Source organism: Anguilla rostrata, chromosome 16 (genome assembly GCF_018555375.3).
Source record: "Anguilla rostrata isolate EN2019 chromosome 16, ASM1855537v3, whole genome shotgun sequence".
Taxonomy (NCBI): domain Eukaryota; kingdom Metazoa; phylum Chordata; class Actinopteri; order Anguilliformes; family Anguillidae; genus Anguilla; species Anguilla rostrata.
Window position 1 is genome coordinate 8404700 of NC_057948.1, and position 22629 is coordinate 8427328.

The window sequence follows — 22629 nt, forward strand, 5'->3', positions numbered from 1 at the left end:
TTAAAAACAACCAACATGCTGGCTTTTAAAAATTAATATAAATCAAACCTGCTGGGCTATAACCAATCACATTTTGCCCAGTCAGAACAGGATGTAGCTTTTTGTAGTGTATATTTTCCAGCATGCACTTAAAAAAAAAACAAATTCTGACATAATGCCAGAAACCGACGAATAAGAAAATGCACAAGAGTATATTGCAATTGTGGAAACACAGAAGCAATCTTGGAAATTATGACATTTTTTTTCTGTACCACAGACCACGGAAACCTGAAAAAATATATAAAACAAGGCATTTAAAAAAAATAAGATTACAGTGCAGATATGGCAGCCATAAGATACAAGAGGCCGGAGTGAGGAGTGTCACTGTACAGGTTTTCAATGCACTTTGGTCTAAAATGGTGGACACATCAGCAATCACAGAAAATTAAAAAAGATTCAAGCTCTTCAGTTAGAGCAAACAACCCCCTCCCCCCCATCCCCACACAATGTCAGCAGATTCATACAAGTATGTAACTTTTTCAGGAGCTATGCACTACCATTTCAACAATTATTCAAAAGACCATATCCTTTATCTCCTTCCATTCCCATTTCCTGTGAGATGCACAGCACTCCCTCTCATTATGTGACACTTATGACATACACACAGATAATTAAATTATTAAATATCAGGCACTGTTACAGTAACTCAGTAAGCCCCCCCCCCCCCTCCTTCCAAGCGACTGTGCTGTCAGAATGGCTCCGCCTTCAAATTCCGATACAGGCAGCACGTAAACACCATTCCCACAATCTGAGCGAAAAGGAGAGAGAGAGAAGAAGAATGACTGTGATGAGTGACGGACATCACACTCCACCACTAGCTTTTGCTAATTTCCATATTTGTGACATGCATTCACACCAACAAAAGGTCACACCTCACATTATCCAGTAGCACACAAGATCGAAGTTAAAGAGCAAGCCTTTGCATTGACAGACCAATTCATTCATGCTATCAAATGTTGAGGTGCGGAGTTATTTTTGTTATGCGTCACCATACGAAAGAGTAAATTAGAGATAAGAGTTGTGTGGTGAGTGAAATGCATTATTGCATGCACACTGCTCATTTATTCAGTCTGAAAAATCCATAACTACAGAGAGTTAACAGGCAAATGGAGGCACAATGGGCTCCTACAGTGAAGCCTTCTGGTGGCTCTGTAATGGAGTGAGGATTTCCCTGGCCTGGTTTTGGGTACGTCACACCCTTAGAAGGAAAGGTTGAGGTCAGTCATTACATAACGGTGCTGAATGATCATGACTACCCCATGCTAAACCATTTCCTTCCTGCAGAACGGGGGCTATTGCAAGGTGACCATACTCCTCACATCCACAGCCTTCCAGCGGTTTGAGGAGGGCAACGGTAACACTGACCCCATTTCACAAGCCTTCTCAGTCTTCAGATATAAATGCAATCGAGCATTTATGGAATGTTCCGGACCTTCCACCCGCTAAAGTGGGAGATTGACTTTCCTGTGGAGGAGTGGTGTCCTATTCCTCTAGATGCCAATGGACTCTACACCACATTGCTTTCGGGTGATATTGGACACATGGGGGGGCCCCACATCCTCTTAACCCTTCGAAGAGAATGTTTTTTGGAATGCTTTTTTTTCTTCTTCCAAAATTCTAAATCAGTGTTCTAGAACTCCATTGAGTAGTGATTGTTACATCAGCACTAGAATGTTCCATTAAGAACATTCTGATCACATATTAGTGACCTTGCACCTTAAAGGGCTAATGACTTTTCATTGGAGCTTCCATTTTTTGTTCACTGCCTGTAGATCAGAAAAGCAAACAGATTTAGAGCTTTGTGAAAACACACCTGCACACCAGCGATCCCAATGCCAACTGCACTGATGATCTTCAAGTGCTCAAGGATGACGTTCCCCAACTTGGTGATGCAGCCACCCTGAAGTAATAGGCACATCAATCATTCAAACATGCACTGCTGTTTAAACAAATATGCCTCTTGCTCTCGGTGAATGTAAGTGTCTCAGGACATCAATTCAAAGGAAAAAGACCATGGACATTATACATTTGATATACATTTGACATACGTTTTTAAATGTATACAATAAAGCAAGTGAAAGGCATTCACATTCGCACTAATGGTGTTCTCTATTTAATTGACTCTAGTGACATGTTTTCTGCGTCAGTGAAATGATTAAGTGCTTTTCTGAATTCAGCTCTGACTCGGGCACCATTACGGAAGTTCTTAGATCAGAACACACCAGCAGAGGTGCGTTCAAGTTCGGCGAACAGAGGCGAATGTTCGTGGCGAACATGTTTTTTTTGAACAGTTCAATTTGAACGGCTTTTTACGAACATTCCAAATTGTTTGCGTTAAACATAGACATGGCGACGAGAGTGTTTGCGCTCACAGCCACTTCTGTGATCATCGATGATCAAAAAACCGATAGCTATCGAAAAATAATAACATTGGCTAGCGTTAGCAATAACATTATTTAAAAAACTGGTCACACTTAACGGCATCTTCAATTGAAATATCCATCTGGGAACATTTCCCTCAGTCCAGCGTCCATTTTTGTTTGCCGCAAACTACCTTTTCAGACCATTCGTTTATGTTTGCAAACATTCGCGGTGAACACAAAGCTAACGGAAAAAAGTTTGAAATAGTTTGCAAACGTTTGCAAACGTTCGCCTTGTTCGCTGAACTTGAACGCACCTCAGGTCTGGGTTGCCCATGTGACAGAGCTCAGCACTCAAAGCAAATGCCAGTGACCCGATTTCATGATGTGGAGGATCCACAGTTCACAATTTCTATGTCTTCATAGATTTTGAATGGTAGAATAAAACTAATAAAGGCATACTATGCAGGGTTTATTAGCCTGTGTTTACAATCAAAGAAGTTTCCTCCTCCATCTCCAACCCCACCCAATCACGTCGAGTAAGTTACTCTACCTAATGTAGCTAGCTGGATAGCTAGAGGTAACGTTAGTTCCAGATTCAATTACATCTTAATTGACGGCATTATGTTGAACGTATTAGTGGTATATTGCTGGAACTGTAAAATTGAAATTTTAGACCCTCGCCTAAGACCTTGTTGTTGCCAGCTTCACAATGCCGCCAATGTTACTTACAGGTCCAACAGAAAAAAGCCAACTTCGTGTTGCTTTAAATCCTCTTGGAAAACTTCAGTTTACGCCACCACGGAAAAGCAATCCCAAAGTTAAAGGCATACTATGCAGGATTTTTTATTAGAAAATATTGTAAAGGGGAATTTTTCTTGTAGTGCTCGAGGGTGTGTCCTCAGTGGAGGTGTGGTTAGAGCTGAGAATGAAGGAGGTTTGAGAAGGGTTTACAAACACAGTCCAAGGGCCGCAAAATCCTACGTAGTATACGTTTAACTCTAGTTCTTGAACAAGCTCTGTCTGCTTGTCTTGTAGGCTACGCCTTAGCATGGTAATTTTGTAATATTTTCAAGGTAAAAACACTAAACACAGTATGCATTTAATGTTCAGTTTAAGCACGTGCTAGTTTAAAATATTGTAATTATTAGGGGATTAATTTTTCCGTCAGGGTAGCACAGAGACTCCTCATGAACGGGCCATGTCCATGTCTCCCTTGCATTTCACTCAGCCCCTGAAATCCTGCCTCAGAACGATTGACCTGTGAGCTCGCTGACTGACACACTGACCGACCAATCAGCCGGCCGGTTCACCGCCCGCCTCACCTCGACGCTGTAGATGTTGGAGGGGTGTGGCCTGCGACCGCAGCCGCCCGTCGGGGTCTTGCAGCAGCTGTCCGGCACCGCCCGGCTCTTGGCATCTGCCGACCGCACCCACTTACTCTCCAGCCAATCAGAGGAGCTGTTGCTGCCACAGCACTTAAACTGAGACACAGACCGAGAGGCAGAGATGGAGAAATGTGAGACCAGGACAGAGGAAGAGAGCGAAGGGGGAAGAGATGAACAGGAGGCATGGCCGTGGAATACAGTCGGAGAGTCAGAGGGCAGCCCTCATTGGATAATGTCATTAAACGCATAAAAATGGTTTATTACACAGCAGGAATTATGACTGGAACACAAACTAGTCCTCCCTTCTTCCTGCCTTCCTCTCTCTTCCTATCCTCCCTCTTTCTCTCCCTCACACTCCATCTCTCTCCCTCCTTCAACCCACCATCCCCGTCTCTCTCTCCCCTGCCTTCCTCTCCCCCTCCTTCTCTCTCTTTCCCTCTCTCTCCCTCCACCACCATCTCCCTTTCTCTCCCGCTCCCTCCCCTCTCCCCCTCTCTCTCACCTCTTGCTGTAGCTTGTCCACAGCCAGGGTTACAGGCTCCTGGCTGGGCTGCCTGTACTTCTCAGTCATGGTGTGTTTCAGATTGTCCTTCAAGTCCTCGCTCAGCTGGAAGCAAAGAGATACACACAGCTATACACACATGCATGCTTATATGCAGACATACACATATCACACACACACACACACAGACACACACACACACGTTTATTTGCAGACATACATATACCACACACACACTTGCATGCATGGTTAAGTGCAGACATTCATATACCACACACACACATGCATGCTTATTTGCAGACATACACATATCACACACACACACTTGCATGCATGCTTATGTGCATACATGCACATACCACACACACGCACACACACATACATGATTATGTGCAGACATACACATTCCACACACACACAAATGTGCACACACACATGCATGCTTATGTGCAACCCTTAGAGCCCAGTCGTTAAGTTTTAAGGGTTGTTCCTGCCCCAAGCTGGTGGCTAATTGATCAAGCAGTGAGTTTATAGCAAAGTCACAGGAGGAAGGGGACAGGCGCGTCATGATGCCTTGGTTGACCAGGAAAAAGTTTAACGGTAAACATGACTCAGCGGAAGATCAGTCTCATGGTCAGGAAGCCAGAGGCCGCAAACGTCACTGTGTAGTTGTATATCATCACACGGTGAATCCCCTGAGATCACACTGATGTAGTGTCAACATTATTTTATTCTTTGGCACATCTATGCCTAAATACTGGAGAGTGTTCTCGATCCGTTCGACAGTTGAAAAGGGATTTTTCTCCACAATTTAAAAAGTATTATTCTGTCATCCACTACCATCGTCTTTTGTGGTCTACCAGGTTGTGTGCTATTGCTGAGCTCACCATTGCATTATTGTTTCCTAAAAATGTACCAAACAGTTGTTTATAGCTCCATATTCACTGCAGGAGCCTTTTGCGAAACTCAGGAAGTGAAACCTCTTTTCCACCGGAGGATCCAGGGCTGATTTTGGTTCATGGGTCATGGTTCCTATTCTCCTTTTCAGTCCCTGCTCGCGAGGTAGTACTTTTCTAAGGTCTGCAAACTTTGGGGGGGAGGTTGCAGCACTGAACATTGCTGATTGGCCGAACGCAATAGTTGTGAGAACATTTATCAACAGCTAGAGGGCAAGCAAGTTTTGAAATAGAAAAACAAAATCAGACTAAATGGTGGACCAACAACGAGGTGCATTCTATGATCAGCATCTGGTCAGAAGGTGACATTCAGAGGGAATCTGAGTTGGCAACCAGCACTGATCACCCAATAAGTAAACCCATATGTTGAGTTTAGTGCTAGTGTAAGATGCAGTGCAAGCAGGAGAGATTTGACTCTGCGGCACAAGTCAGACTGACGCTGCTGACCTGACCATAGTGGAGAGCTCATTCCACCACTGGTGACAGAGTAGAGACATGGCTAAGAAGAGTGTAATTCCCACAGCTAGACTAGCAGGAGTGTAATACTGACAGCTAGCCTAGAATGAGAGAAAAGTTCACAGCTAGCCTAGCAGGAGAAATAAGCTCACAGTTAGCCTGGCAGGTGTGGAATGCTGACTGCTAGCCTAGCAGAACAGAAAGGTTCACAGCTAGCCTAGCAGGAAAGATAAGCTCACTGCTAGCCTGGCAGGTGTGGAATACTGATTGCTAACTTAGTAGGACAGAAAAGTTCAAAGCTAGCCTAACAGGTGTGTAATGCTCACAGCTATCCACGCAGTAACATAATGCTCACAGATAGTCTAACAGGAGTCACAGCTACCTCGCATCCAAACGATGTTCATTACCTTCTGGTAGTAGATGTAGGCAAGAACTCCAGCAACCACCTCCAGGAGGAAAATACACAGCAAAAGAACAAAGTACTGTGGAGAAAGAGGCAGGCCACAGACACGGCATGAGCCACACAACAGAAGCCACAGCGCATATCAAATACCAGCGCGGATTATATAAACTTACCAGATACTCAGCTCTGTTTTTAACACCGAGAGTTCAGTTTCCATTCGCATTACAGTGAAAACATTCTGGTTCGTGTAAAACCGGATAATGTTTATGTGTGACCACTCGGTGCTTTATTATAACAGGAAAACCAGTCAACGGAACAACAGCACAGCAATCTGGGTGATCGCACAGAAGGCAAATACTGTACTGGCCCAGTGAACTTTCAAGGTCTAATGAATCACCACTGGCTACAACCCAGTGCAATGCGTTCAAAACCCTGGAAAAAAACAGCAAATCTGTGGAGAAGGCATGCTAGACAGAGGGGGGAAATCATGTCATTCCCCTTCAAGCAAACATGTTTGAACAGGGCTCAGCACAAGCATTTTGCAGGACGTGTCAAGCCATGTCTCCCTGCTAACACAACACTTTTTCCAGACTTCTGGAAAAGTTTCTGGTTAGATTCCCATTTGGTCGTGACAGGGTTGCCAGATGTGCGGAATTTTTCAAATTATTTGTACATGTCTTCAGCCCGAGTACTTGCTGGAAGAAATTCATCGGTAGGTTTTAATGAATTCAAGTATTCAAGTCTCAGTCACCCCGGTCCGTTATCTTTTTTCAGACAGCACCCCACCTCGTTCGCGATTAAGCTTCCGGCTGTGCATTTTGCCCGGTATTGACTAATTTTTAAATCTGGCAACCCTAGGTTGTGACATGAAGGTAAGTACATCACATAAAACACTCCAGGCATTTTACATACAAACATACTGGGAATATCTACGTGGGCTACCATTTAATCATGATGAAAACACTGAATAAGAAGACTGAATAACACTCCAAGGCCATCCTGCTATGTTACTTCTACGTAACTCATAGATAAGACTCAAAGGAGATCCAGGATGGTGGAAGCATTTATCCAAGCTGTAACAACATTCTGGGAACATATGGGCAACCAAAAACCTGTTAGCTTGGTCAGGCAAATCTCCACTGAAAATGAAAAGACACATTCATCCATGCATGTGTGTGTGTGTGTGTTATAAAATTTTGTGAGAGAGTTGTGCGTGTGTGTGCCTGTGTGTGCGCATGCATGTGTGTGTGTGTTGTGAGAGAGTTGTGTGTGTGTGTGTGCCTGTGTGCGCGTGCACGTGTGTGTGTTATAAAATGTTGTGTGTGTGTGTGTGTGTGTGTGCCTGTGTGCGCGTGCACGTGTGTGTGTGCCTGTGTGCACGTGCACGTGTGTGTGTGTGCACGCCTCTGATTTATCTCCATACTCACCACTCTCAGAAGTCTTCTCTGTTCCTTGAAGGTGGCACAGCAGCCCAGAACACCTGTCACCATGACGATGGCCCCAGCCACAATCAGGATGTAGGCAGAAGCCGCATAGGTAATAGAGGGCAGCAGGCTGATGTAGTCACTCTTCTTAAGCAGCGTCCACAGCCCCACGGCCATCACAGCGCCCCCTGCCAGCTGGGAGGTAACATCACAAGCAGGTCAACTGAAACCGATAATTTTACACAAAGCTTATAAAAAAATGTATTCTTGCTCATTTATCTTTTCAGAAGTTAATTTAGTGCATAGCTAAATTTAATTAATAAAAATTTCACCATAACCCAGTGTCTTAGCAGAATGAGCCAACGATCAGCCCCGCCCAATGTATGTGTAAGGACTTAAAACATAAAAATAGAAAAAAAACAGTATTCTTTGACAACACTTGCTAGATTGGCATGATTTATGTACTGGTGTGGATAGATTGCCTATCACCTGTCTGACTGTGACAAATGGCAAGGAAGTCACTGTGTTTGCCATTTTGAAGTCTAAAAAAAGACACGCAAAGACTAAATGTTAAAGAAAATCAAAGTCAGATGGTCATTCGGCCATGAGCAGAGCTGCCAAGGCCCTGCAGGCAGAAACACAGACAGACAGACAGGCAGGCAGACAGACAGACAGATAGGCAGACAGGCAGGCAGGCAGGCAGGCAGACAGACAAGCAGAAACACAGACAGACAGACAGAAACACAGACAGACAGACAGACAGACAGACAGACAGGCAGACAGGCAGACAGACAGACAGACAGGTGGGCGGATGGACAGACAAACAGACCTACAGACAGACAGTCAGGCAGACAGATAGACTCACCCAGAAGAGGAAGTTGAAGGCGAAGAGTAGGTACTTCAGACAGATCGTTCCACACGCTTCACTCTTCTCATCATTTGCCCCCATGCTGAGAGAAAAACAGATTTTTTTAACCCTTTAAGTCGTAAGATAACAAATATGCGATTAGAATATTGAATATAATATTGGAAAAATTCCAAAAAACCTACTCTTTAGAACGGTTAAAAATTGCTTAAAATATCTCACCATAATTAATTGGACACAGTATTACATAACTGACCTTTGCATAAAAGATTACCGCTTTAAAGATTATCTTCTAATGTCGTGGTTTGAGGAAAAAAAATACTCTCTGTATCCAAGGAGTGTTTTAACAGTCGTCATTTTCATTTCAAGCCAAGGCATTCTGCCTAACCAAATTTCATTGATGCAGATCAAAAACCATGAAAATCACACCTCTGCATACGAACAACAGCCAGTACTCCTTCACAAAGGGATGCCTTTGGAGCCAGCAATCCCATAGTGCATTTCTCTGCTGTTTATAATCAAAGGCCACAGCCTTTTTGAAAATCAACAAAGCAGACCCTTCTGAATCGGCACATATTAATGTCCTGTGTTCTGCATGTTGAGTCGATGTTCTTTTCTTCATGTACAGCATTTTCCCACATCCGTCTTGACTCGCAAACCGTTTTCCACAATTCTGGTCTTCGGGCGTTCATCAATTGATCGTAAATTTATTTTCCCTGCCATATAGCTGGGTCACAAGCTGGGGCCTCGAAGTAGCGTCTTAACTTTAGCACAGTCACCTTAGCTGACCTTACGAGTTAAGGAGAAGAGCTCTCAAACCTGCTGCACTGTGTCATCCTATGCTGATGTAGACATTGTAGACAATGCTGTAACTTCTGACCAGAATTTCACCAGTAACTATACTAATATAATGTACTAATATAAATTAATTGAATTGAATTGGCACAAACCCCCCCAAGAAAATTATCAAGTTGAAGTGAGACAACCCACAAAAGAATGTAAAACGGTGTTAAACTATAATACTAAACTCATAGAACACCCGAAGCAAGACAATTAGGTTCTTAAGAAAATCGTGAGTACCCTCTAAAAAACAACACAAAATCCTCAAAGGAAACTAGGAAAATGAAAGCTAAACTACATGACCTGAAATGTAGAACCATGCAAAATAATATTGTGGTAATGCGAGTGAGGGAGTAGGAAAACAAAAAAATATCCTGTGACTGAAAGCCTGCCAAAGTAGTTCATGAAAAATGAACTTAAGATGTCCAACAAGCAGGTGGCAGAGGCTGGAATCGAGAGAGCCCGTAGGATGTAGTGACGGGCAGTTTGCAAACTCAAACAAATCTTTCCAATGGACAAGTAGACCAGAGTCTTCTCTATCAAAGATTTGTTCATTTGATCCTTATTAGTGCTAAGGCTCTCGCACCCTCTCTTCCTTTGTCTCCTCATTGCACTCTCACCCAATGCACTCTGGGAAAGGCTCCAGAACCCACAGACACCCTGCCAAGGATAAGCGGGTATAGATGATGGCTTAAAAAAATACATTTTCAGAGCCAATGTTATCTATGTTTATTCCTGCCAGTTTGAAAATCAAAAACAGTTTGAAATGGTCTATACTCCCATATTTATCTTTTGATTTACCTTTAAAAATGTTTAGTGCTTTAGCAGGTGCTCTTACCCGCTTATATTTTTAAGCTCCAATTTGCAGGTCCAGTTCCCTGATCACTGTACAACATTCTGCATGCATGGTGAGCTCAGTAATGTTTGACATGTATTTATTTATTTATTTGGATTTGGCTCTGTATTCCACAATTTTACTCTGAAATCAAACAATTCACATGTGGTTAAAGGGCTAATAATTTTTTTTTTCTAAAGCTGAGTATCTTGTCATTTTATTAACAATAATAAAATAAAATAATAATAATAATATAGACAGGCACTGTCTCTCAAAGGTGGAAAGTTTCATTTCAGCCGAGCCCACATCTGTGACATAGAAGTAGATAAAAATCTTCTGCATAAGCAAGTCAAAGCCCCATCTCCACCCCTCTTCTTGATTGACGGGTAAGTATAATGTATTCAGACTGATCTGTGATGACTGCACAAAATGACTCATCTCTAACCACCTGCGGTTCAGTGACAGCCTGGACAGTATTTTTTTTCTTCTCTAGATTAGTTTGTCTAGATATACTATTTAGCCCATTCCAGTTCCAATCCTTTTTCTTTGTTCTGTTCCAGTTTCATTCTTTGTGTCGTTCTATAGCTCTATATATGGAATTTTAGCTGTTTTCAAATTTTAGCTGAGATGGAAAGCATGGATTTCACTTGTCCATGGCTGTCAAAGCACCACATCAGTAAAAATTAAGATGGATTCTGCAGCTGAATGTTCAAAGTGAAACTGATTATATTCAAAGTGAAACATTTCAGTCAGCCAAGGTCAGTCTAGTTTTCATGGTCATGGTCACAATGCAGTTGATGTGGTTCCTTATCGGGGGAGTAAATAAGATAGAACATGTCAGGAAATTATACAGTTGGATGATTCATTTGTCTACTTTGTAACCACATAAGGACATAACTGTAGTCTTACTTAGTTCATTTTGTTAAAAAAATAAATAAATAAATAAATAAAAAACCCTTTGTTTGTCTTTAGGCTAACGATAATTCAGATTTGCTGAAAGCTTGATGAACGGTAGGTCCCTATTCAGATCAGTAACAGACTCATTATGAGGCTGAGAAATAAGGAAAAGCAGGCTAGAGACACAGACCAAAAGCAACTGTTTGGAACATCGTTGAGAAGAAAGAGAGCATAAGTTAGCTCAGTAATCGCAAAGGACCTGGTCGGCTAAGGAAGAGCTCTACAGTTGACTGAAAAATTCTCACCATAATGAAACCCCCAAACAACTGTCTGACAGCTCAGATACACTCTTCGGGTGGCAGGCCTGGATGTGTCAGTGCCTGCTGTCTACATAATACTTCACGAGCAGAACTACAGAGACTACACTCTGCAAAATAAAATCCAGCAGTCAGCCCCGAAAACATGGTGGTTACGATTTGCTAAGAAGTACCTAAAAGAGCCCGCAGTGTTCTGGAGAAAGCTCTTGTGAACAGATGAGACCAAGGTTCACTTGTATCAGAGCGATGGCAAGAGCAAAATGTGGAAGCCAAAAGGAACAGCCCAAGATCCAAAGCACCTTTCTCATCTGTGAAACACGGTGGCAGGGGTGTTATGGTTTGAGCATGTATGACTGCCACAGGTACTGGCTCACTTGTCTTCATTCATGATGTAACTGCTGATAGCATCAGCAGAATGAATCTGAAATGTACAGAGGCATCGTGCCTTCTCAAGTTCAACCAAATGCACTCAAACTCATTGGACAGCGCTTCATCCTACAGCAAGACAATGGTCTCAAGCATACTGGTACAGCAACAAAGTTTTTCAAAGCCCAAAACTGGAAAATTCTTGACTGGCCACGTTATTCACCAGATCTCAGTCCAACTGAACATGTGTTTCATATGCTGTGGAGAAAACTTTATGCAACTAGCCCCCAAAACAAGCAGGAGCTGGAGATGGCTGAGGTACAGGCCTGGCAGAGCATCACTTAATAAAAATGACACTGTATTGGCACCAATGTGTCAATATTTGGTATGTTTTGCAATTTTAAAAAATATTTTGTTTTCCTATACCTTTTCCAATCTTACAATATTGTATGTTTCAAGACATTATTTAACAAATAATCTGGGTTTTTATTGGTATGTGTAGTTAAAACACTTCATAAAACACAAAATATTACCAGAACCGTCTTCTTTTTGTCACAAATATTTAGACTGATCTCAGACATACCGGGCCTGTCTATTTTCACATTGAAACACAAAGAGAGATAACTAAATGCCAGGCTCCCATCTTTCGTGACAACACAGCGAATTGCTGGGAGACTAGAAACAGAAATTCCACTGAGACATGGCTAATAGTTATTTTTCCAAACGCGTATACTAATGAACTAAAAACATTAATAAAATAACTTTAAAATGAGCTGAAGAGAGTTTAGGGCAATGTAGAATGTTCAATGCGGGAGTGAAGATCTCAAATCCAAATTCAAAAGTCGCAATAAACACAATACAACTGTCATCATTTTAAGTTCACGTTCAACAATGCAAATTTGCGGGTTATTTATGATTTGAGACAAACTGTTGTTCATTACGATTACAAAAGTTTTTTTAAAAATGTAGTGATGTTCCAGTGGCGTGGAAAGGTTGGGCCATGTAAGTTCACTTAAAATGGACAATGCTGATTACTTTGAATCAAAATTCAACTCATAGTTCAGCAAAAATAACTAGACTGCACTTCCAAGAACTCTAACTTATCTAGGTATCTGATCTATTATTAAAACCAGAGGCACTAGTGGTAGACATCTGGATTTAACCCGATTACTAGGTAGCTGCAGTTCCCTTTTGCGGTAGGCTGGCCTTTGTGAGGTTACACCAACTATTAAAAACACCGAAAAAACACCAAAAGAGTAATCACACATATTAACGTTAAAATATGAAGTTTATGCATTACCTGTTGCCGAACCTTGTAACCACGCACACTTATTCCTGCGGTATCAGAAGCTTCGAGCGCAAATAAGAAAAATGGAACCGTTTAATTATTTCGCCCTGTTTTCTCCTCGATGTCTGTCAGTCAGAAAAGGATAAAGAATGCGACGGCCAGAGCCGAGAGCACTGTCGGAGGAGCTCCTCCCATCACGGTTAGGCTTTCTGCGCCTTCTTGGCGAAACTGCACATTTGTTCCTGAAAGAAACAACGATGTTCTCCGCCGCATTTCGCTCGTTAAAAACGTCTGCCACGCGATCGCAGTATGCCTCGAGGGGCAAGACCAGAAAATAAAAGGAAGGTATTTACGTAAAGACTCGGAATGCATTCTTCGCGACAAGGCTGATTTGGGATCAGTGCAGTTCAACCTGAGTTTTTATGAAATAATCCAATGAACGCGACATTTGGTAATACCTCATTTATTGGCTGCGGCCTTGAATACCACGCATCAACATCTCATCCATTCATCTCCTAAATACACAGAAACTTCCTTATATATATATATTAAAAAATACATTTAATGTTATTTCTGTATGCATGCCTAATTTGTGATTTTTAAATAGTAAAGAACAATTTTCTTAACAATAAGACAAGAATCTGAGAAAGCTTTAGTGACAATAGGCATCATTAATATAAAAAATTGCAAGCTGAAATGTGAATAAAAAATTGTAGATTAAATTAAAGTTTGAATACTAATGCAGGTTCCGATTCTTTTGATCTTTTCATTGCCCATTCGCCCCTTGTTCTCCATATGTTGAAGTATTTTAAAACTTAAAGGCCATTCTGTCAGGATATAACGAAAAATATAGGCTACTATATAACAACGCGCAATAACAAGAGAAGGCAACCATGATAGCTCTCCAGAATACTCGTCAGAAGTCTTGTAAAACATGTTTTAAAAAATTTACCAAAAAAAAAATTATATTCTGTTCATGTGCAAACGATGGTCGACATGACGATTTCACTTTTCTCACACCGAATATTACTATAAAAGTGTGTTATTACGTATGTGGCTGGTAGAAAGTTAAAAATTCTGTGCTTGTAACGGAGTGATTTATATTTAGTCGCAGGAACAAGAAAAATGATCAAACTTATTGGTCAGTTTGTGGGTTTATTTTTCCATGCATGTTCACGTGGGCGATGCTTTCCTAAAAGAATGCGGGTTACTTGTGGAAAAGCGCGTGTTCTTGCCTGCTTGGAGACAAAAGGCGGGGCTCCATTTGTGAGTTAAACTAACGCGGCATTTTCGTGTTCAGATCTGTTAATAACGAAAGTTTTCGTCTGTTCTACGCGCGCGCGCACTGCACAGAACTGGTGAGCTGTGTGGAACTTCTCGCATGTAAACCAGCAAAGGAAGTGAGAGTGAGGACGTTATTAGACGTTTACTCACGGCGAGCGGGTAAATCATTGTCGAGGAAGGGAGGGTTGTAAATCTCAGGAAATATTAAGTGAATGGGCAATGAGGCTAAATAGGGTAATGCAATTTATGGGGAGTGTTCAGAAAAAATGAACGAATGTCACTTTAGAATGAAATTCTACTCTTTTTCCATTGTTTCTTACATAATTCTAAGGAGAGGCAGGGCTTCATACCGCTATCAAAGAGGTACGAAGCTCGCATTCAGGACAGCAGCTGTGTGCTTGGAGGCTGATAGCCACGTGTCTGCATGTACTGAGGAAATCTGTGCATTTTAAAGGTACACCATTTTGTTTTTGACAATTTGATATTTACAGATCAGCGGACTTAATAAAGCCTCTTTATTCTCTCTATCCCGTGTGGTCCTCAGTGTTAACTGACGCAGTGCTGCGCGTTTTGGTGCTGCAGCACGGCACTCTCCGCCTCTACTTGCAGCAGGTCCTGCTGCTGTTGGAGCTGTCGGCCAGGCAGAGGGCGCTCTCGCACTGCCGATCCTGCAGGGCTGCCAGCAACCTGAGAGAGAGAGAGAGCAAGAGAGAGAGTGAGTGAGCGAGAGCGACAGATAGTTTTTGTATTGTTAGAGGTTTTTGTTCTTATTACTGTACTTATTAGTGTTTGTTATTCGACCTGTATGCTGTCTGCAGGTTTGGCTTTGATTATTTATTTGTGTATATACATTTTTTAAAATATTTTTTTAATGTTTTATTATTATGTATTAATTACATCTTATATGCAAGTGTTTAAATATGAATGGCTTTAGCAATATTGCTTGTATAGTCATGCCAATAAAACACTGTTGAATTGAGAGAGAGAGAGAGAGAGAGAGAGAGAGAGTGTTATTGTATTGTCATTTTATGCTCTATATTTTGACAAAATATGTATGTTTCTCAGCTAATTGAAAATGAAAATAACTGACAGTGTGTGATTGTAACATTGTACCAGGGCTCCAGTGTAGGGTACAGTGAAAAAGGTCGGATGATAAATTACTGCTGTTATCCTGCAGATTATTGACAGTGAGAGTCAAAATGGAGGCAAACCAGGAGGCATGTCTACCTGGCCAGGTGCGTCATCGGCTCCTCGACGTTATGCCCAGTCTTGGCACTGCACTCGTAGAACACGGCCTGGTACTCCTGCTCGCATGTTGCACACGTGCACGCAACACAACCCAAAACAGCAGCGCAACGCACAACATGACGCAGCGGACAGCAACACAACACACAACATCCACAGCACACACAGCACAAATGGAGACATTTGTTTTCAAGACGGGTTTAGAAAAGCTGGAGGACATTTTGTCACTGTGACAGGCTTCGCATGTTGACTACTGCTCTTCTCACTCAAGGCTCTCGCAATGAAACACAAATGAAATGCATTTCTAAGGCATTAGTCATTTTTGTGTTGACTTACATGCAGTTGTACTTTCTCCAGTGGGTGAAACTAATCTCAAGCTTTTATTTGACATTTTGAACAAACAAACGTTTTTTAATTTGTGACTTTAGCTGAAACCTTCGCTTCAGTCGAGGCCTAAGCTTTAGTCAAAGCCTAAACTTCAGTCGAGGCCTAAGCTTCAGTCAAAGCCTAAGCTTCAGTCGAGGCCTAAGCTTCAGTCAAAGCCTAAGCTTCAGTCGAGGCCTAAGCTGTATGGGTGCCTGTCAAAGGCAAGACATCACCTCTGCCAGGCGTCGTCCCTCTCTGGCGGTGACCTCCCTCTCGCTCCCCTCCGCGATGTCAGCCTTGTTACCAATCAGCAGCAGCACCGTGCCCTCAGACACCCGGCCCTGAGTCACAGAGGAGACACAGAACTCTGTCTCAGACACCCGTCCCTGAGTCAGAGAGGAGACACGAAACTCTGTCTCAGGCACCCGCCCCAGAGTCAGAGAGGAGACACGGAACTCTGTCTCAGACACCTGTCCCTGAGTCACAGAGACGACAGAACGCTGTAGCGTTTCCTCTCATTTGCGACGCGATAAAGCACATTGTGGAGGGACAGAGACACACAGGTGGCGAGACCATCCACAGAACAAATTTTCACAAGACCAAGAACACGGTTTTACAAGAACAATTTTTAAATGAAAATGTGCTGCTTTGGATGCCAGCATCATGGTTAATGGACCATCTCACAAGTATTCTGTGGGAACATATGATGAGCAATACCAGTGAAGAAATTGCAGACTGTTTCAGAATGCAATGTGTGCAATTCATTATCAATTATTAGGAGACTTTGATGAAAACACATTACTTCAAGTCATTATGTCAAATGATGTAATGAAGCAACAGTAAAATGCATGATGATTTATAGTCTGTTGCAAATGAAGAAAATGAGAAAGAGATGCGAATAAAACAGAACCAGTGCATACGTGCGAGAGATGTGCTTCGCTCCCAGAACTAGCTGCTAATATCCAATACGTGCTGCATACATCTGCTTTAAGGCTACGTTTACACCATATGGAACAATTCATTTTTGTGAAATTTTTTTTCTTTTTTTTATACTGTGCTCAGTCATTTTCATATGTGAGCTTATATCACATACACCTGCACAGCCAACCAATGGGCTGACAGCAGACAATAACAACAAGCATGAATATATAACAGTAAAACTATGCATTACATTTATGTAGACGTTTAGCAGAAGCTTGAATCCAGACTTTCGCAGCCTGCTTGTTTACATGCAATACATTTCTACAGCTGGATATTTACTGAAGCAATTCAGGTTAAGTACTTTTGCTTCTTTAATTTGCTCAATCATATCTTGATCTGGGTGGAACAGTGGTGCAGTGGGTAGCACTGTCTCCCAACAGAAGAAGGTTGTGGGTTCAATTCCAACCTGGGCCTTTCTGTGTGGAGTATGCATGTTCTCGCCAAGTCTGTGTGGGTTTCCTCCCACAGTCCAAAGACATGCAGGTAGGCCGATTGGAGGCCCTAAATTGCCCATAGGTATGAGTGTGTGAGTGGATGGTGTGTGTGCCCTGTGATAGATTGCCAACCTGTCCAGGGTGTATTCCTGCCTCTCACCCAATGCACACTCGGACAGGCTCCAGCACCCCCCGCGACCCTGACCAGGATGAGCAGGTATAGATAACGGATGGATATCCTGATCTGACATTTGTATAAGCACTATCTATGGCTGCAGACTGCAAGTGTATCCTAAAGACTTTATTGTGATCGAGTACAGGAGTGAACCAGCGCAGTACACAGAGCGGTCAGAAAACAAACCCTAAGGTAATTGTTCGGAAACAAAAGCCAGCACTTATTGTACGGATGGGCCCGCGTGGGGGGAAACCACATCTGGCGTGTGCGATGGCGGTCCCACGGACGTACACGTGTACTTCCGATTAACTCCCAGGACAACCGACGACCTGGATGCATGTACCACCTCCAGAGACTGAGCTCGACACTCCTGAAGCAACACTTACTCTCCTCCCCCATTTATTCAGACGATATCTCTTCAGACTATACCTGGATTAACTAACTATCACCACACTGCAGGACATTTCTATCACTTAAATTCCCCCTCTTTCATGCTACACGTGTACCTCCTGTGCCACTCATGTTACATGTACCTCCATCCAGCACGTATTGTGCCTTGTATCATTGTCCTGATGTTGTAGCTTGTAATGACTTAGGATAGATTAGGCCAGAGTAATGTTTACTGTGTGAACTGGGCTTAATGTGTTCATGGCTATGAATAACTGTACAAAATGAGTATTGTACCTTATCGGACCTGTGATTGTAGTTGTTCCAATGACCTTTGGTATGCATTTATTGAACGTCACTTTGGATAAAAGCGTCTGCAAATAAATGTAATGTAATATTATTCGTCAGAACTGAGCAAGTGAACCGGAGTAAGAACAGAGAAGTGATCTGAAAAGCAATTAGTTTCAGGTGAGTTCTGCAGGTAAGTACTGCAGGAGAGTTTGCGCTTACACTCACCGTTAGGGAATCCAGCCACTCCCGCACTGCGGTGAAGGAGAAGTACCTTGTGATGTCGTACATGGCCAGGATTCCGTCCGCCTTGCGGAAGTACTGCTGGGTGATGCTGCGGAACCTGTTGGGGAGGTGAGGTGGGGGTGAGGGGAACATGCCAGGACCCAGGAACTTCTGGGCCCTGGTTCACGAAGCGGGATTACTGAGCTAGCAGGATTACTGAGTTAGCGGGATTACTGAGTTAGCAGGATTACTGAGCTAGCAGGATTACTGAGTTAGCGGGATTACTGAGTTAGCGGGATTACCGAGCTAGCAGGATTACTGAGTTAGCAGGATTACTGAGTTAGCGGGATTACTGAGTTAGCAGGATTACTGAGTTAGCGGGATTACTGAGTTAGTGGTATTACTGAGTTAGCAGGATTACTGAGTTAGTGGGATTACTGATTTAGCGGGATTACTGAGCTAGTGGAATTACTGAGTTAGCGGGATTACTGAGATAGTGGGATTACTGATTTAGCGGGATTACTGAGTTAGTGGTATTACTGATTTAGAGGGATTACTGAGCTAGTGGGATTACTGATTTAGCGGGATTACTGAGTTAGTGGTATTACTGATTTAGAGGAATTACTGAGCTAGTGGAATTACTGAGTTAGCGGGATTACTGAGATAGTGGGATTACTGATTTAGCGGGATTACTGAGTTAGTGGTATTACTGATTTAGAGGGATTACTGAGCTAGTGGAATTACTGAGTTAGCGGGATTACTGAGTTAGTGGTATTACTGATTTAGCGGGATTACTGAGCTAGTGGGATTACTGAGCTAGCAGGATTACTGAGTTAGTGGTATTACTGATTTAGCGGGATTACTGAGTTAGTGGTATTACTGATTTAGCGGGATTACTGAGTTAGTGGTATTACTGAGTTAGCGGGATTACTGAGTTAGCGGTATTACTGAGTTAGCATGATTACTGAGTTAGTGGGATTACTGAGTTAGCATGATTACTGAGCTAGCGGGATGACTGAGTTAGCAGGGTTACCGATTTAGCGGGATTACCGAGCTAGCGAGATTACTGAGTTAGCGGGATTACTGAGTTAGCAGGATTACTGAGTTAGTGGGATTACTGAGTTAGTGGGATTACTGAATTAGTGGGATTACTGATTTAGCGGGATTACTGAGCTAGCAGGATTACTGATTTAGCGGGATTACCGAGCTAGCAGGATTACTGATTTAGCGGGATTACTGAGCTAGCAGGATTACTGAGTTAGTGGTATTACTGAGTTAGTGGTATTACTGATTTAGCGGGATTACTGATTTAGCAGGATTACTGAGCTTGTGGGATTACTGAGATAGCGGGATTACTGAGTTAGTGTTAATTACTGAGATAGTGTTGATTACTGAGTTAGGGGGATTACTCAGTTAGCTGGATAACTGCAGTAAAACCCGAAAACCTCCCAAATCTGGACATGAAGTGAAAAGAGCAATTGTGGGTTCTACTCAGTGCAGTTATCCAGCTAAATCAGTAATTCTGCATCATGGAATACCACCCCCACCCCCCCCTTGTGATTTTATAAGCAATCTGCAAACCTGCAGATTTAAGACAATTTCATTATTGATGGATTAAAACCAAAGGAAACTCTTAGTTAGTATTATTATGGTTACAGTACATCAGCTCAGGATGTAGAGCAGTCGTCTGGAACTGGAAGGTTCGTCTTCTGAGCAAGACACCTTACCCCTGATTGCTCCCAGTGAGCTGGTTGGCACCTTGATCGCCGTTGGTGCATTCATTGTAAAGCACTTTGTGCAGATGTCACTGGAAAATCCGCTATATAAATGCAGTTCACTTAGCCCTATCGGTGCTACATCTAACACTATACATCCTGGCACTACAGCTAGGTTTATCAGATTCCAGTCCTAGAGGGCCACAGTATCTCCTGGCTATTGGTGTGTTTGGTATTTTAAGTCATCAGTTATTTAAAGTGCTTGTTGGTGAACAAAACGTCAAAGTTCCATAAAGTAAATATTTCCATTTCACAGGGATCTTAAAGGGGCGGGGCTAACCTCTCCTGCCCTGCAGTGTCCCAGAGCTGCAAGGCAATAGGGGTGGAGTCCAGCATCACACTGCGCACCTGGAAATCTATACCTGCAATCAACAAAAGACATTACACCTGAAAATCTATACCCGTCATCAACAAAAGACATTACACCCGAAAATCTATACCTGTCATCAACAAAAGACATTACACCCGAAAATCTATACCTGCAGTCAACACAAAACATTACACCTGGAAATCTATACCTGTCATCAACACAAGACATTACACCTGAACATCTACACCTGCAATCAAAACTAGACATTACACCTGGAAATCTATACATGTAATCAAAACTAGACATTACACCTGGAAATCTATACATGTAATCAAAACAAGACATTACACCTGGAAATATACAACTGTCATCAACAGCAGTAACTGAGTGGGTCTCTTTCTTGGTCTTTCTCTCTCTCTCTCTCTCTCTCCATCTCTCTGACTCACCCACAGTTGCGTTCAGGTGATTGGGGAAGTGCCCGCTGCAGTACCGATGGATGAAGGCGGTCTTGCCCACACCAGAGTTTCCCAGGAACACGACCTTGAAGACCCGCTGTGGACTGCCCAAAGACTGCGGGAGAGACTGAGGAGGAGAGATACAGACATGCGGTTTCTGTAATATTCATATATTAATATTCATTCATTAATAACCCAAAGGTCACAGGTTCGATTCCCCGGTAGGACACTGCCGTTGTACCCTTGAGCAAGGTACTTAACCGAAATTGCTTCAGTATATATCCAGCTTTATAAATGGATGCAATAATAATAATAATGCTGGATAAGAGTGTCTGCTAAATGCCTGTTACCTAGTTTAAAAATGTCCAGCTTTATTCTGCAATTATGTTACTGTGAAGCATTCTTAAACACCTACTTGCACGTCTCTTCCTGTGACGACAACAGCCAGTTTGCATCACAAAAAGATTTATCATGACAGGCCCTGTTTCAGTGAGCCATACTCTTCACTACTTCATGAAATAGGGGATTTACACAGTTATAATACTGATGGAATCATTTTTGAATTTGGTATCTTTTAAATCTTTACTGTCTTTTAGCAGCTTGTGTCAATCTCTGATTGGTCCTCAGAATCCCGTTAAAGGCCTTTTAACTGTGCCGCACCCCTCAAACTTACCGTGCCCGCAAGCTGGCCCACAGATGACCTTTGCACCGACTCTCCCTGTCTGTGCCTCGCCTCTTCCTGCTGTCCATCAGCCTCATCCCCACCCTCATTGGCCGCATGCTTCTTCCTGTCAGGCTCCGACATCACTTCCTCAAAGGCATGATCGCCTTGCCCAGGGACACTGAGCTGTCTGTTTGAACAAGGGGACATTGCATGTTTCCCTCAGTCTAACCAAACCCAGCTGCATCCGCATTAACCTGCTGAACACAGCCGTAAACTTGCCTCGACCCTCAGACTTATGGTTTTCATAACCCTAACCCTAAGTTGAGCCCTAAAACGTAATTGAAGCCATAGGAACTCTTGAAAACATGTGATTACTCATTTAAAATTGTGGAAAAACTAAGTCAAGACTGTGAATTCCACAGTACAAATGCTAAAAAATATATTTGAGGCCTTAAAAAAAAAAAGTTTTCCCTGAAAAAATATGTATATATTCCATATCTTGTTATGGTCATAGGTACCTATACTAGTATATACAAAATTTTTGGCTCGTCCAAAATCAAAAAAGAACCAATGTCCTAACCTTTCTTTAACCTGCTGAACACAGCCGTGAACTTGTCTCGACCCTCAGACTTATGGTTTTCATAACCCTAACCCTAAGTTGAGCCCTAAAACGTAATTGAAGCCATAGGAACTCTTGAAAACGTGATTACTCATTTAAAATTGTGGAAAAACTAAGTCAAGACTGTGAATTCCATAGTACAAATGCTAAAAAATATATTTGAGGCCTTAAAAAAAAAAAGTTTTCCCTGAAAAAATATGTATATATTCCATATCTTGTTATGGTCATAGGTACCTATACTAGTATATACAAAATTTTTGGCTCATCCAAAATCTAATAAGAACCAATGTCCTAACCTTTCTTTAACCTGCTGAACACAGCCGTGAACTTGTCTCGACCCTCAGACTTATCGTTTTCATAACCCTAACCCTAAGTTGAGCCCTAAAACGTAATTGAAGCCATAGGAACTCTTGAAAACATGTGATTACTCATGTAAAATTGTGGAAAAACTAAGTCAAGACTGTGAATTCCAGGTACAAATGCTA

At 42.4% G+C, this 22629-nt stretch overlaps 2 protein-coding genes across 2 annotated transcripts in view; both read right to left on the reverse strand.

The window, feature by feature from the left end:
* Nucleotides 1-31: 31 nt before the first annotated feature.
* On the reverse strand, nucleotides 32-13206 carry LOC135241561 (CD151 antigen-like). Its single transcript, XM_064312065.1, has 8 exons — nucleotides 12949-13206; nucleotides 8394-8478; nucleotides 7532-7723; nucleotides 6109-6183; nucleotides 4290-4394; nucleotides 3725-3883; nucleotides 1853-1939; nucleotides 32-787 (listed from the first exon to the last, which is right to left on the reverse strand). Exons 2-8 carry the CDS (start codon nucleotides 8475-8477, stop codon nucleotides 728-730), a joined length of 762 nt encoding a protein of 253 aa, XP_064168135.1. The 5' UTR covers nucleotide 8478; nucleotides 12949-13206; the 3' UTR covers nucleotides 32-727.
* A 177-nt stretch (nucleotides 13207-13383) lies between these two features.
* The window catches only part of cracr2b (calcium release activated channel regulator 2B), a 35674-nt gene continuing 26428 nt past the window's right edge, over nucleotides 13384-22629 (reverse strand). The window contains exons 13-19 of the mRNA XM_064313751.1: nucleotides 21535-21712; nucleotides 20853-20988; nucleotides 20377-20458; nucleotides 18325-18439; nucleotides 16065-16172; nucleotides 15448-15524; nucleotides 13384-14907 (exon numbers count right to left, since the gene is read on the reverse strand). Of these exons, the coding sequence (XP_064169821.1) occupies nucleotides 14820-14907; nucleotides 15448-15524; nucleotides 16065-16172; nucleotides 18325-18439; nucleotides 20377-20458; nucleotides 20853-20988; nucleotides 21535-21712 (784 nt within the window). The 3' untranslated portion in view covers nucleotides 13384-14819. The remainder of the gene's footprint in view (nucleotides 14908-15447; nucleotides 15525-16064; nucleotides 16173-18324; nucleotides 18440-20376; nucleotides 20459-20852; nucleotides 20989-21534; nucleotides 21713-22629) is intronic.

Excerpts from the sequence above, each read along its gene's own strand:
- LOC135241561 (XM_064312065.1), bottom strand. The coding sequence starts at position 8,477 with ATGGGGGCAAATGATGAGAAGAGTGAAGCGTGTGGAACGATCTGTCTG. Across the intron at positions 7,724-8,393 it reads CCTTCAACTTCCTCTTCTGG|CTGGCAGGGGGCGCTGTGAT; the intron begins GTGAGTCTATCT and ends GTTACCTCCCAG. Across the intron at positions 4,395-6,108 it reads CCTACATCTACTACCAGAAG|CTGAGCGAGGACTTGAAGGA; the intron begins GTAATGAACATC and ends CTTTGCTTCCAG.